The sequence below is a fragment of the Bos indicus x Bos taurus genome, chromosome 9, assembly GCF_003369695.1.
Source record: "Bos indicus x Bos taurus breed Angus x Brahman F1 hybrid chromosome 9, Bos_hybrid_MaternalHap_v2.0, whole genome shotgun sequence".
NCBI lineage: Eukaryota > Metazoa > Chordata > Mammalia > Artiodactyla > Bovidae > Bos > Bos indicus x Bos taurus.
Window position 1 is genome coordinate 9,802,935 of NC_040084.1, and position 13,438 is coordinate 9,816,372.

At 41.8% G+C, this 13,438-nt stretch overlaps 1 protein-coding gene across 6 annotated transcripts in view; it reads left to right on the forward strand.

The window, feature by feature from the left end:
* The first annotated feature begins 207 nt into the window (after positions 1-207).
* Positions 208-13,438, forward strand: part of SDHAF4 (succinate dehydrogenase complex assembly factor 4) — a 45,894-nt gene continuing 32,663 nt past the window's right edge. For all 6 annotated transcript variants that reach the window (XM_027550867.1, XM_027550869.1, XM_027550866.1 and 3 more), the window contains exon 1: positions 208-445. In XM_027550867.1, the coding sequence (XP_027406668.1) occupies positions 223-445 (223 nt within the window). In that variant the 5' untranslated portion in view covers positions 208-222. The remainder of the gene's footprint in view (positions 446-13,438) is intronic.

The window sequence follows — 13,438 nt, forward strand, 5'->3', positions numbered from 1 at the left end:
TTCTTCAAGAGAAGGCTGAGCTGTTCCACTTTTTCTTGCAGACCGCCCAGTGCCGGAGCGCGGATTTCTGGGGTGGCGTCGGGTCGGGCGCGCTTGGCCCCACGTTAGCTTTTGGAGAAGGGAATGGCAATGCACTCCAGTATTCTTGCCTGGAGAATTCCATGGACGGAGAAGCCTGGCAAGCTGCAGTTCACGGGGTTGCAACGAGTCGGTCACGACTGAATGACTGCAGAGAGGCCAGCTCCGCGCCGGAGAGAGCCCCGCCCCCTCAGGCCCCGCCCCCGTACCGCAGGCCCCGTCCCAGTCGCGGGGCGGGCCGGGACGACGCGACCCGCGAACACCTCAGGGCAGGCAGTTGCGGACGCCGCGGGAGCGGACGCCATGGCTGCGTTAGGACTCGCTTCGTTGCTGGGCCGCGTCCCGGCTACAGCGTGGAGAGCGGCAAGTAAGGCGCCCCGGCCTGGGGCCGAGGTCGCGGGCAGGGTCGCGAAGGCCCAAGCACCGAGAGAAACGCGTCCGGCCGGGCGGCGGTGTGCTGCCGTCTCTGGGGCCCTCGGGACCGCAGAGCCTCCCTGGCCATCGGACTCGTGCGCGGGCAGGTCCTTCCCGCCCGGGCTCAGATGGAACCCGAGCGGCACGGTCACAAGTCCCGCCCGGCCGCAGGCCTGCTTTCCGCCGGCCGCCGCTCTGGCCACCAAGGCGGAGCGGAAGTTCCGGGTCCTGGAGGGCGCGCTAGTGCGCGTGCACGGTGCGAAAAGTGGGCCCTGAGGCAGTGCACGCGTCGTGTACCTAGGGTATTTACATTGGAAAGGATTTATGGCAGTTTGCAGTACAAAATACGGAAAAGCACTGAATTTTGGAAAAGTAGGCCAAGGCAAATAAGTATAATAAAAATTAGATGAAGCCAGGAGACTATTAAAGTATGCATGCTTTCAGTAAAAAAGACATTTTTTTTTAAAGCCTTTTTTGTTGGAAATTTTTCTCGATATATGTTACAACCTTAACCCACAGAATATTCTAAGCATAGTTTTAATTTAGGACATCCTGGAGAAGTTGAAAGTTGAAAACAGTTCCAGCCGGCATCCTAAAGGGCCCAAGATGTTTGTTTTCATACATATATATATATAGTTTGTTTTCATTTATATATAGCTTGTTTTCATTTCTTTCATCATTTCTCCCCCAGACATACTGCTTTTTGTTTTGTATTTTTTTCAGACTAAACTTTTTACTCTGTATTGGTGTGTAGCGTATTAACAATGCTGTGGTAATGTCAGGTGAGCAGGAAAGGGACCCAGCCATACATGTACATGTATCCAGTCTCTCTCCAACCACCTGCTCCTGCCCCATCCAGGCTAGCACATAACATTAAATAGAGTTCGATGGGCTATACAATGGGTCTTTGGTTATCCATTTTGAATATAGTAATGTGTACATGACCCAGACATACCACTTGTTGATTGTAAAAATTGTAAATGGTCCGGAAATGAATAATATGGAAAGTAAAATCCCCCTTGCTATACAAACCTCAAAGTAATAACTGTATACAATTTTGCTCTGTGTTTATTCAACATCCCTTTTTCACTGAGGTTAAAAGCTCAACAATGAAATGTTTCATATCAAAAACTTATACAACATCTATGAGTTAAGAAGCAAAGCCAACATTTATGAACCCATTCTCCAGTTTAAGAAATAGAATGTTTCCATTGCCAAGCTGTGTGCTGCTTCCTGATGCACTTGTGTAACTTTATAGAAATGACTTCATGCCTTTTGTATTTGTTTTACCATTTTTTCAAACAACATTGTTCTGAAATCCATCCATATTGTTATGTGATGTTGTAATTAGTAAATGGTGAAAATGTATCATACCTTTAGGGGGTTTCCCAGGTGGCTCAGTGGTAAAGAATCCACCTGCCAAACAGGAGATGTGGGTTCCATCCTTGGGTGGGAGAAATCCCCAGGAGAAGGACATGGCAGCCCACTCTAGTATTCTTGCCTGGGAGATCCCATGGACAGAGGAGCCTGGCAGTCCCTGGGGTCACAAGAGAGTCGGACACAACTTAGCAGTTAAACACACACACATCATACTTTTTTCCTTTCCCCCTCTCAGTGGACATTGTGTAATTCGGGAAGCACCAGATTTGGCTGCTACACATCTGTGGGTGCGCTTGCACAAGAGGTTGAATTCCTGGAATGTATGGTAAAGACCTGTTCAGTTTTACAATGTGATGCCAAATCGTAAAGGCATTTTTCATTCCTACTGGCAATTAATACTTCTGCCAGCAGTATATCAGAGTTTCTATTGCTCCAAATACTTGCCAACATCTGATAGCATCAGAAAATTTAATTTTTGTCTGTGTGTAGGGTGTTGAAATAGTATTTCATTATGATTTTGCATTTCTCTGGTTAGAGAAATGAAACATCTTTTCAAAAGTTTTTTTTATTTTTCTGGTGAAATATATCTTCATTTTATTGGGATTGTTTGTCTTTCTTATCTATATTCTTTACATATATTTGACCTCTATGCCTTTTTTAAGTTGCATAAGTGTGGCAAATAGCTCTGTTTGAGGATGGCAGGAATGACAAGTGCTTACTGAACTGAGAAGGCATCTTGAGACTGAAAAAGCGAGGCAGGGAGGTTCATATAATCAGTGGGTCAGTTTATCATAGGGTGACTTATAGGCTGGGATCAGGCAGACAGCCATCAGGAACCATTAGCAGCTGTACTTCACACTGCCAAGGGGCCAGTGGGACAGTTTTATAGTTAACCTAGGGTGTGAAGGTATGTGGGCTTCCCTGGTAGCTCAGCTGGTAAAGAACCCGCTTGCAATGCAGGGGACCCTGGTTCAATTCATGGGTTGGGAAATTTCCCTGGAAAAGGGATAGGCTACCCACTTGAGTAGTAACCCACTTGGGCCTCCCTGGTGGCTCAGATAGTAAAAAATCTGCCCACAATGTGGGAGACCTGGGTTTGATTTCTGGGTTGGGAAGATCTGAAGAAGGGGATGGCTACCCACTCCAGTAGTCTTGCCTGGAGAATCCCTATGGACAGAGGAGCCATGGGGTCAGAAAGAGGACACGACTGAGCAATTAAGCACAGCACAGCAGCATATGAAGGTAGAAGGTGTTGTGGTGGCTGGGAATATGTCAGCTAAGGTTTTCATCCTTGTTTAAGGGGACTAACAGTTTAGAGGTTACCTGATCCTAATGATTATTTAACAGTATCTATTAACTGCTGAGCCCTTGACAACAGAGAGCAATTTACCCCATACAGTCCTGGGTAGGGTCGGCGGAAAGACTGGAGGAACTGTGTAGCCCAAGATGATGTCACTTAAGATATCAGCTGTATAAGCTAGGTTGTGAGCTGTTTTTGTCACTCTTATGGTGTCTTTCTAAAAAAATTATCTTCAGAGCTTCCCTAGTGCTCAGTGGTGAAGAATTAGCCTGCCAGTGCAGGAGACACAGGTTCGATCCCTGGTCCAGGAAGATCCCAAATGCTATAGAGCAGCTAAGCCTGTGCACCACAGCTTTTGAGCCTGTGCCCAAGGGCCAGTGAACTCAACCACTGAGCCCATGTGCCACAATTGTTGAAGCCCATGCACCCTGTGCTCACCAACAGGAGAAGGCTCTGCAGTGATACGCCTCTGCACCACAACTAAAGAGTAGCCCCTACTTGCTGCAACTAGACAAAAGCCCAAATAGCAAGAAGACCCAGCACAGCCAAAAATAAAATTTAAAATAAAATTATCTTCAGCAGAAGATAGAATAAAATTATGAATCCGATTGTACAATTACAGAGCTTCAAAGGAAAGGTATCTTTTGGTAAACAAATTTATAATGCTATCTTCTTGTCTTGATACTTTTGTTTATTATCAGTGCTTTGTAGTCTTCTGAAAGAAAGCCTTCCCAACCCTAAGGTCATAAAGATATTCTCTCTCCTATATTTTCTCCTTAAAGGTCTATAGTTTAGCTTTTTTGTATTGATCTCTTTATTCCAGGAATTTATTTTCATGCATGGCGTGAAGCAGGAAACTGATTTCACTTTTTTCTCCTGTCAGTAACCACTTGTCCCGTGTCTGTTATGTTGGACTTCCCCCCACCCTCCGATGAAATGCAGCTGTCTTACATATTCATGGACACCTGGGTTTATTTCTTGGCTCTCTTTTCCGTGTCATTGATCTGTTTGTTCCTGTGATGTAATACCTATCTTAATATCCATAGTTTTGTAACAACTCTTAATATTTAGTAGGGTAAGTCCTTTCATGTTGTTTTTCAGAAGTGTCTTGGCTATTCTTGGATATCTGCTTCCATATAAAATTCTTTTTAAAAAGTTTCTGCTGGAATTTGGTTACAACTGCTCAGTATTTTCTAAGATTATTATTTTCTAATTGCTGCTTATGTATGGAAACGCAGTTGACTTTACTGATTTTGTATCTGGTAACCTGGGTAAATTACTTTATTAATTTCAATAATTTATTTGCAGATTTTGGTGGGGTGGTGCTGGGTAGACACAAATATTGCCTGCAAATAATGAAAATCTATTTCTCCCTTTCCAATCTTTATATCTTTTTATTTTCTCTTGTTTTTCTGTTCTTGGTTAGGTTTTTCAGTACATACACTGTTGACTAGAAGTGGTGATAGGCATACTTATCTTGTTCATAATTATAAAGGGAATATGTTCATATTTTAACATGCAACATTAGCTGTAGATGTGCCCTTTATTAGGTTAATGAAGTTTCTTGCCAGTTTCTAGAAGGATTGGGGTTTTGTTTATTTGTTTATGTAGTTATCTGTTTTTTTAAGACAAAAGAAATCTTGAAAAATTCACTTTTCTTCATCTTGTTTTTAATTCATTTTTCTTGTTTAATACAGTGGGTTGGTGAATTACAGATTTTTCTGTGCTAATTAACTCGGATTCCTAGAAAATATTCAGATGTATCCGGATGATTATGTTACTATAATATTGGGTGTGGTGTGCTGATATTGTGTTCAAAAACTGCCCTGTAGTTTTCTTCTCTTAAAATTTCCTTTGCTGGTTTTGAAATTAAAGTTATTCTAGCCTGTTACAATGAATTCAAGAGTATTTTAGTCCTTTTCTTTAAGATTGAAATAAGCCATTCCTTGAGTGTTTGTTACAGTTTACATGGAAAACTATCTGGACCTGCCCTTTGGTGTGAGGTAGGATTTTAAATCTGGAAAAGACTCTGATGCTGGGAAGGATTGGGGGCAGGAGGAGAAGGGGGACGACAGAGGATGAGATGGCTGGATGGCGTCACTGACTTGATGGACGTGAGTCTGAGTGAACTCCGGGAGTTGGTGATGGACAGGGAGGCCTAGCGTGCTGTGATTCATGGGGTCGCAAAGAGTCGGACACGACTGAATGACTGAACTGAACTGAACTGAAGATGTTAAATTACTAGTTTAATTTCTGTAATGATTATTGTGGGTTTTTTTTATCAGATTTTCTCTTCTTAATTAAGTTTTGATGAATTTTCCTGGGAAAGTGTTCATTTTGTATACTTTAAATATATAGGCATAAAGTTCTAACTTTTGCTCTATGTGGGCTATGTGAGCTTCCCAGGTGGCGCTTTTGGTTAACAGATTTGTAATGTTATCTTCTTGTTTTGATACTTTTGTTTATTATCAGTAGTCTTCTGTAAGAAAGCCTTCCCAACCCTAAGGTTATAAAGATATTCTCCTATATTTTCTCCTTAAAGGTCTATCAGTAGATGCACAGTTTTCTCATGCCTTTTTCCATGACTACAATACCACCTGTTTTATACTCAGTTCAGTTCAGTTGCTCAGTCATGTCTGACTCTTTGCGACTCCATGAATCGCAGCACGCCAGGCCTCCCTGTCCATCACCAACTCCCGGCGTTCACCCAGACTCAGGTCCATCAAGTCAGTGATGCCATCCAGCCATCTCATCCTCTGTCGTCCCCTTCTCCTCCTGCCCCCAATCCCTCCCAGCATCAGAGTCTTTTCCAATGAGTCAACTCTTCACATGAGGTGGCCACAGTACTGGAGTTTCAGCTTTAACCTCATTCCTTCCAAAGAAATCCCAGGGCTGAACTCCTTTAGAATGGACTAGCTGGATCTCCTTGCAGTCCAAGGGACTCTCAAGAGTCTTCTCCAACACCACAGTTCAAAAGCATCAATTCTTCGGCTCTCAGCCTTCTTCACAGTCCAACTCTCACATCCATACATGACCACAGGAAAAACCATAGCCTTGACTAGACGAACCTTTGCTGGCAAAGTAATGTCTCTGCTTTTGAATATGCTATCTAGGTTGGTCATAACTTTCCTTCCAAGGAGTAAGCATCTTTTAATTTCATAGCTGCAGTCACCATCTGCAGTGATTTTGGAGCCCCCAAAACTAAAATCTGACACTGTTTCCACTGTTTCCCCATCTATTTCCCATGAAGTGATGGGGCGGATGCCATGATCTTCGTTTTCTGAATGTTGAGCTTTAAGACAACTTTTTCACTCTCCACTTTCACTTTCATCAAGAGGCTTTTTAGTTCCTCTTCACTTTCTGCCATAAGGGTGGTATCATCTGCATATCTGACGTTATTGATATTTCTCCCGGCAATCTTGACTCCAGCTTGTGCTTCTTCCAATCCAGTGTTTCTCATGATGTACTCTGCATACAAGTTAAATAAGCAGGGTGACAATATACAGCCTTGACGTACTCCTTTTCCTATTTGGAACCAGTCTGTTGTTCCATGTTCGGTTCTAACTGTTGCTTCCTGACCTGCATACAAATTTATCAAGAGGCAGGTCAGGTGGTCTGGTATTCCCATCTCTTTCAAAATTGTCCACAGTTTATTGTGATCCACACAGTCAAAGGCTTTGGCATAGTCAATAAAGCAGAAATAGATGTTTTTCTAGAACTCGCTTGCTTTTTCCATGATCCAGCGGATGTTGGCAATTTGATCTCTGGTTCCTCTGCCTTTTCTAAAACCAGCTTGAACATCTGGAAGTTCACGGTTCACATATTGCTGAAGCCTGGCTTGGAGAATTTTGAGCATTACTTTACTAGCGTGTGAGATGAGTGCAATTGTGCGGTAGTTTGAGCATTCTTTGGCATTGCCTTTCTTTGGGATTGGAATGAAAACTGACCTTTTCCAGTCCTGTGGCCACTTCTGAGTTTTCCAAGTTTGCTGGCATATTGAGTGCAGCACTTTCACAGCATCATCTTTCAGGATTTGAAATAGCTCAACTGGAATTCCATCACCTCCACTAACTTTGTTCGTAGTGATGCTTTCTAAGGCCCACATGACTTCACATTCCAGGATGTCTGGCTCTAGGTCAGTGATCACACCATCATGATTATCCGGGTCGTGAAGATCTGTTTTGTACAGGTCTTCTGTGTATTCTTGTCATCTCTTCTTAATATTTTCTGCTTCTGTTAGGTCCATACCATTTCTGTCCTTTATCGCGCCCATCTTTGCATGAAATGTTCCCTTGGTATCTCTGATTTTCTTGAAGAGATCTCTAGTCTTTCCCATTCTCTTGTTTTCCTCTATTTTTTTGCATTGATTGCTGAGGAAGGCTTTCTTATGTCTTCTTGCTATTGTTTGGAACTCTGCATTCGGATGCTTATATCTTTCCTTTTCTCCTTTGCTTTTTGCTTCTCTTCTGTTCACAGCTATTTGTAAGGCCTCCCCAGACAGCCATTTTGCTTTTTTGCATTTCTTTTCCATGGGGATGGTCTTGATCCCTGTCTCCTGTACAATGTCACGAACTTCATTCCATAGTCCATCATGCACTCTATCTCTCAGATATAGGCCCTTAAATCTATTTCTCACTTCCACTGTATAATCATAAGGGATTTGATTTAGGTCATACCTGAATGGTCTAGTGGTTTTCCCTACTTTCTTCATTATCAGTCTGAATTTGGCAATAAGGAGTTCATGGTCTGAGCCACAGTCAGCTCCCTGTCTTGTTTTTGCTGACTGTATAGAGCTTCTCCATCTTTGGCTGCAAAGAATATAATCAGTCTGATTTCAGTGTTGACCATCTGGTGATGTCCATGTATAGAGTCTTCTCTTGTGTTGTTGGAAGAGGGTGTTATGACCAGTGCATTTTCTTAGCAAAACTCTATTAGTCTTTGCCTTGCTTCATTCCGTATTCCAAGGCCAAATTTGCCTGTTACTCCCAGGTGTCTCTTGACTTCCTGCTTTTGCATTCCAGTCCCCTATAATGAAAAGGACATGTTTTTTGGGTGTTAGTTCTAAAAGGTCTTGTAGGTCTTCATAGAACTGTTCAACTTCAGCTTCTTCAGCGTCACTGATTGAGGCATAGACTTGGATTACTGTGATATTGAATGGTTTGCCTTGGAAACGAACAGAGATCATTCTGTTGTTTTTGAGATTGCATCCAAGTACTGCATTTCGGACTCTTTTGTTGACCATGATGGCTACTCCATTTCTTCTGATGGATTCCTGCCTGCAGTAGTAGATATAATGGTCATCTGAGTTAAAGTCACCCATTCCAGTCCATTTTAGTTCGCTGATTCCTAGAATGTCGACATTCACTCTTGCCATCTCTTGTTTGACCACTTGCAATTTGCCTTTATTCATAGACCTGACATTCCAGGTTCCTATGCAGTATTGCTCTTTACAGCATCGGACCTTGCTTCTATTGCCCGTCACATCCAAATTGTTTTTGCTTTGGCTCCATCCCTTCATTCTTTCTGGAATTATTTCTCCACTGATCTCCAGTAGCATATTGGGCACCTACTGACCTGGGGAGTTCCTCTTTCAGTATCCTATCATTTTGCCTTTTCATACTGTTCATGGGGTTCTCAAGGCAAGAATACTGAAGTGGTTTGCCATTCCCTTCTCCAGTGGACCATATTCTGTCAGATCTCTCCACCATGACCTTCCCATCTTGGGTTGCCCCACAGGCATGGCTTAGTTTCATTGAGTTAGACAAAGCTGTGGTCATAGTGTGATTAGATTGACTAGTTTTCTGTGAGTATGGTTTCAGTGTGTCTGCCCTCTGATGCCCTCTCACAACACCTACCGTCTTACTTGGGTTTCTCTTACCTTGGGCGTGGGGTATCTCTTCACGGCTGCTCCAGCAAAGCACAGCCGCTGCTCCTAACCTTGACGAGGGGTATCTCCTCACCACCGCCCTTACTGACCTTCAATGTGGGGTAGCTCCTCTAGGCCCTCCTGTGCCCGTGCAGCCACGGCTCCTTGGGCGTGGGGTATAGTTTGGCTTTTTTGTATTTAACTCTTTATTCTACCAGGAATAAAGTCGCCTGCAGCGCAGGAGACTTCAGAGACTCAAGTTTGATTCCTGAGTTGGGAAGATCTCTTGGAGAAGGGCATGGCAACCCACACCAGCATTCTTGCCTGGAATATCCAACAGATAACACTGGAATCATGATAATTCTCTTATATATAAACAGTATAAGACTAGATTTTGGTGAATTTTTATTTTGAAGTCTGATAGTATATACCTTTTAACTGGAGAGGTCAATCCATTTGCAATCACTATAAGTCACCTACATCTAAATATTTAGGTTGTGAACTTTCAAAGATGTGAATGTGTGTTCCATCTGCGTTGGGTGAGATTGAAATTGCAGCTTGCCCTGCATCTATTGCTGATGATTCTTCAGCTCTACCATCTTCCACCTCCTCTCCTTCCTCCAGTTAGTAACTCTTGCCTTTCACTTGATGCCAGCCCTTGTATGACAGTTGTTGAGCTGTCATACTATACTTTTCAAGGTATTGTACCATAAGATTAAAAATGTTTTATTTTTGTGTTTGTTTTTTATGTATTATTTTTGTGAGAAGTTTTATAAACTTATAGTACAGTACTATATAGCCCACTGTGATAGTTGGGTGAAAACTGAAAGTTGCTTAGTTGTGTCCAACTCTTTGCGACCCCATGGACTATACAGCCCCATGAAATTCTCCAGCGGGTAGCCTTTCTCTTCTCCAGGGGATCTTCCCAACCTAGCGATTGAACCCAGGTCTCCCACATTGCAGGCGGATTCTTTACCAGCTGGGCCACAGAGGAAGCCCAAGAATACTGGAGTGGATAGCCTATCCCTTCTCCAGGGGATGTTCCCGACCCAGGAATCAAACTGGGGGCTTCTGCATTACAGGTGGATTCTTTACCAACTGAGCTACCTTTAACAAGGGAAGACTAATTTTGTTGGACTTACAAACAAGTAGGACTTAACAAACATTCTCGGACTGGAACTTTGGTATGTAGGGGACTTACTGTATGTTGTGCTTAGTCACTGAGTCATGTCAGTGTGTTCAACTCTTTGCAACCTCATGGACTAGCCCACCAGGCTCCTCTGTCCATGGGGATTCCTCAGGCAAGAATACTGGAGTAGGTTGCCATGCCCTCCTCCAGGAGATCTTCCCAACTCGGATTGAACCCAGGTCTCCCACACTGTGGGTGGATTCTTTACCATCTGAGCCACCTGGGAGGCCCAAGAATACTAGAGTGGGTAGCCTATCCCTTCTCCAGGGGATCTTCCTAACCCAGGAATCATGTCTTGCATTGCAGGTGGATTCTTTACCAGCTGATCTCTGTTGGACTTACGAACAAGTAGGACTTACCAACACTCTCAGACTGGAACTCTTTTGTATATAGGGGACTTACTGTATATTAACTGATAAAATTGACCTTATTTCTGCCATCTCATTCTTTGTACCTTCTATTTGTCATACTTTCAATTAAATGTTTTCTTCTTTCATTTTTTTCCTCTGTGATTTCAAAGATACACATTGCTTTTTATTGGTTACTCTTGAAATCTGAATGCATGCTTGAGGAAGTTGAAGTTAATTAATATCTTCATGTTCCTCCTAAACAGTACAAAGCTTAGAAACGCTTTGAATTTATTCACCCTCCTACTCTGTTGTTCAGCCTTTTAGGGGTGTGTGTGTGTGTCTGTATGTTTTCTTGTGTATATGTTAGGGTAGAATTGTGTAGTAACACAAATCAACATATTACATTTTTATATAGTCAATGTTTAAAACTTCTATTTTTCTCTTTTTATCTCACACTTTACTTCTTGAATCAGTTTCTTACAGTACATTGTTTAGAAGTTCCCTTTGGTAATAGTCTTGTGATAAAGTTTCTCAGTGCTTTTTTTTTTAAGCATGTATTTTATTTTTAATCTGAAAATATGGTTTATTTCTCTCGTTCTTGCAAGGTTGTTTCAATAAACGTATCATTGTCTCACAGCTCTATCTCTTCTGGCTTTCTTTATAGCTATTGGGAGGTCCTCTTGTCTAATGTTTGTTCCTTTATTAGTAATCTCTGCTTTACCTAGCTACTTTTTATATCTTCCTTTGATGTTGGCTTCTTCATTGTACTTATTTAATTTTTCTTTTTACTTGCTGCTCTCTGTGTTTCCTACATCTGAAGATTCCTGTCTGTTGGACGTCTCCTGGTCTTTTCATTATTTCCTTCTGGAACTATGATTAAACAAACATTTGTTAGCCCTCATTTTATCCTCCAAGTATTTTAACATCACTTGTGTTATTTTTGTCTCCTTGTTGCTATGCTTTTTTCTGTATAATTTCTTCAGAACTTTATTCTGGGCCACTAAGTCTTTTCAGCTGTATCTATTCTGCTATTTAGGCCTTTTATTGAACTTTTAAATTTGTGGTTGTTGGGGGTTGGGGTTTTTTTGTTTGTTTGTTTGTTTAATTATTGGCCTAGTGAATTCACAGTCTCTTACTCATTTTTCTCTTTGGCTCCATTTTTATTTCCTTAAATGTATTACTTATTTTAATTTTGATTTCAGTGTATAGATCTTTATGGTCCTAGCTCTGTTGTTTGTTGATTTGGCATATAATAGCTTGTTTCCTTGAATGTTTTATTGGTATTCCCTCTTTGAGACTTCCATAAGACGTGAATTGAAAAACTATTTGTCCTCAGAGGATTTGCTTCTGCCATGTGTGTGAAAGCACTTCAACTTCAGACTTTAATCCACTTTATAGAAAGATGCTCCCCTGAGGGTCTTTGAACCTTGCACATAGTGTGTAATCTGAGATAAACACAGATATGGTCAACCAGTGGCTTCAAAATATCAAGAGGGGCTCCCTTTTTAACATCGTTACACAGAACAAAGGTGTTCATTAACTAGAATTTGTCTTCTAGTCCCTTGCTCTTTGGACCAGCAACGGGAGCATCACCTTGGAACTTGTTAAAATGCAGACTCTTAGGTCATACCAAACCTATTAAGAATCTGCATTTTAATAAGATCTTCCCCAGGTAGTTATATGCACGTTTAAAAATCTTCCAAATCACTCTCTTTACTCAGTGCATGACCCTTCCTGGGTTCTGGCCTCTAGTAGGCTTTTTATTTTGCTTGGGTTCAAAAAAATGTGCTCTCCCAGCTGTCCTGAGACCTCTGTACACTAAACTCTAGGGGAGAAAGACCCAGGTTATATACCAGCTTAACTCTATCTTACAGGAATGCTTTGATACTCTTAATCATTATTTCCTTTCTTAACATTTCTTTCTCGGATTTAGGAATGTTTTTTTGTGTGTATGTGTATATACACACACACACACACACACACACACATATATATATATATATTTTTTTTTAACCTTTTTGGATGATTTTGGCTGTAGGGTTTGGGCATCTCTATCAAATTGCTAGAACAGAAGTTTTGAAAAGTAATTTTTATTTTTTAGTGACAATTTACTCTTTCCCTTTGCTTTTATTAGTTCTCTTAGAAAGTCATCTTCTTGCCTGTAATGTTCTTATAGACACAATTGTAAATAGGCTTTGGATAAGGCCAAAGCATCCCTTGAAAAAGAAGATGTGAGCTTTATGATGAATTTCCTCATTTCTGTAAAGGAGCCCAGTGTCCTGTCTAATCATGTACTGTGCAAAAATTAGAGAAGTTCTTTTCCTCTGCATTTTGTCACACGTCTACCTGATACAAAAATGGTTCTGTTTATGGTTCCGTGTCTGAGAGCACCTTGAGAAATCTGATCTTTTGGCTTTTCCTTGTAACCGTTACAGGCGGGTCACTGCACTGTCCACATTACAGTCTAAGGGAATGGAAAAAGAAATCCAGGGCAATTGATTTGTTGCAAAATTGAGGTGGCCTAAAATTTGCACATGTTTTTCCTAACCCAGCCCACTGGCCACAACTTGGACATGTGGCTGCTTGGCTACAGGGAAGGCTGGGATATGTGATCCCTAAGTGAGTGGCCTGTTGCTAAGCTTGATCACAGACAGTGGGAGTGGGCATTCTGGAACTCATTGGAAGGGTAGAAAGCAGCTCGGCTGCTGGACACACTGCACAGTCTCTACCACATCTGCCCAGTGTCACTTTTCCAGAAAATGATCATGTTCATGCTAAACAGAATTATTATAAATCGCAATTATACTCATACAAATAAGTTGACATTTTTTCCAGCTCCTAACACAGTGCCTGGCACATTG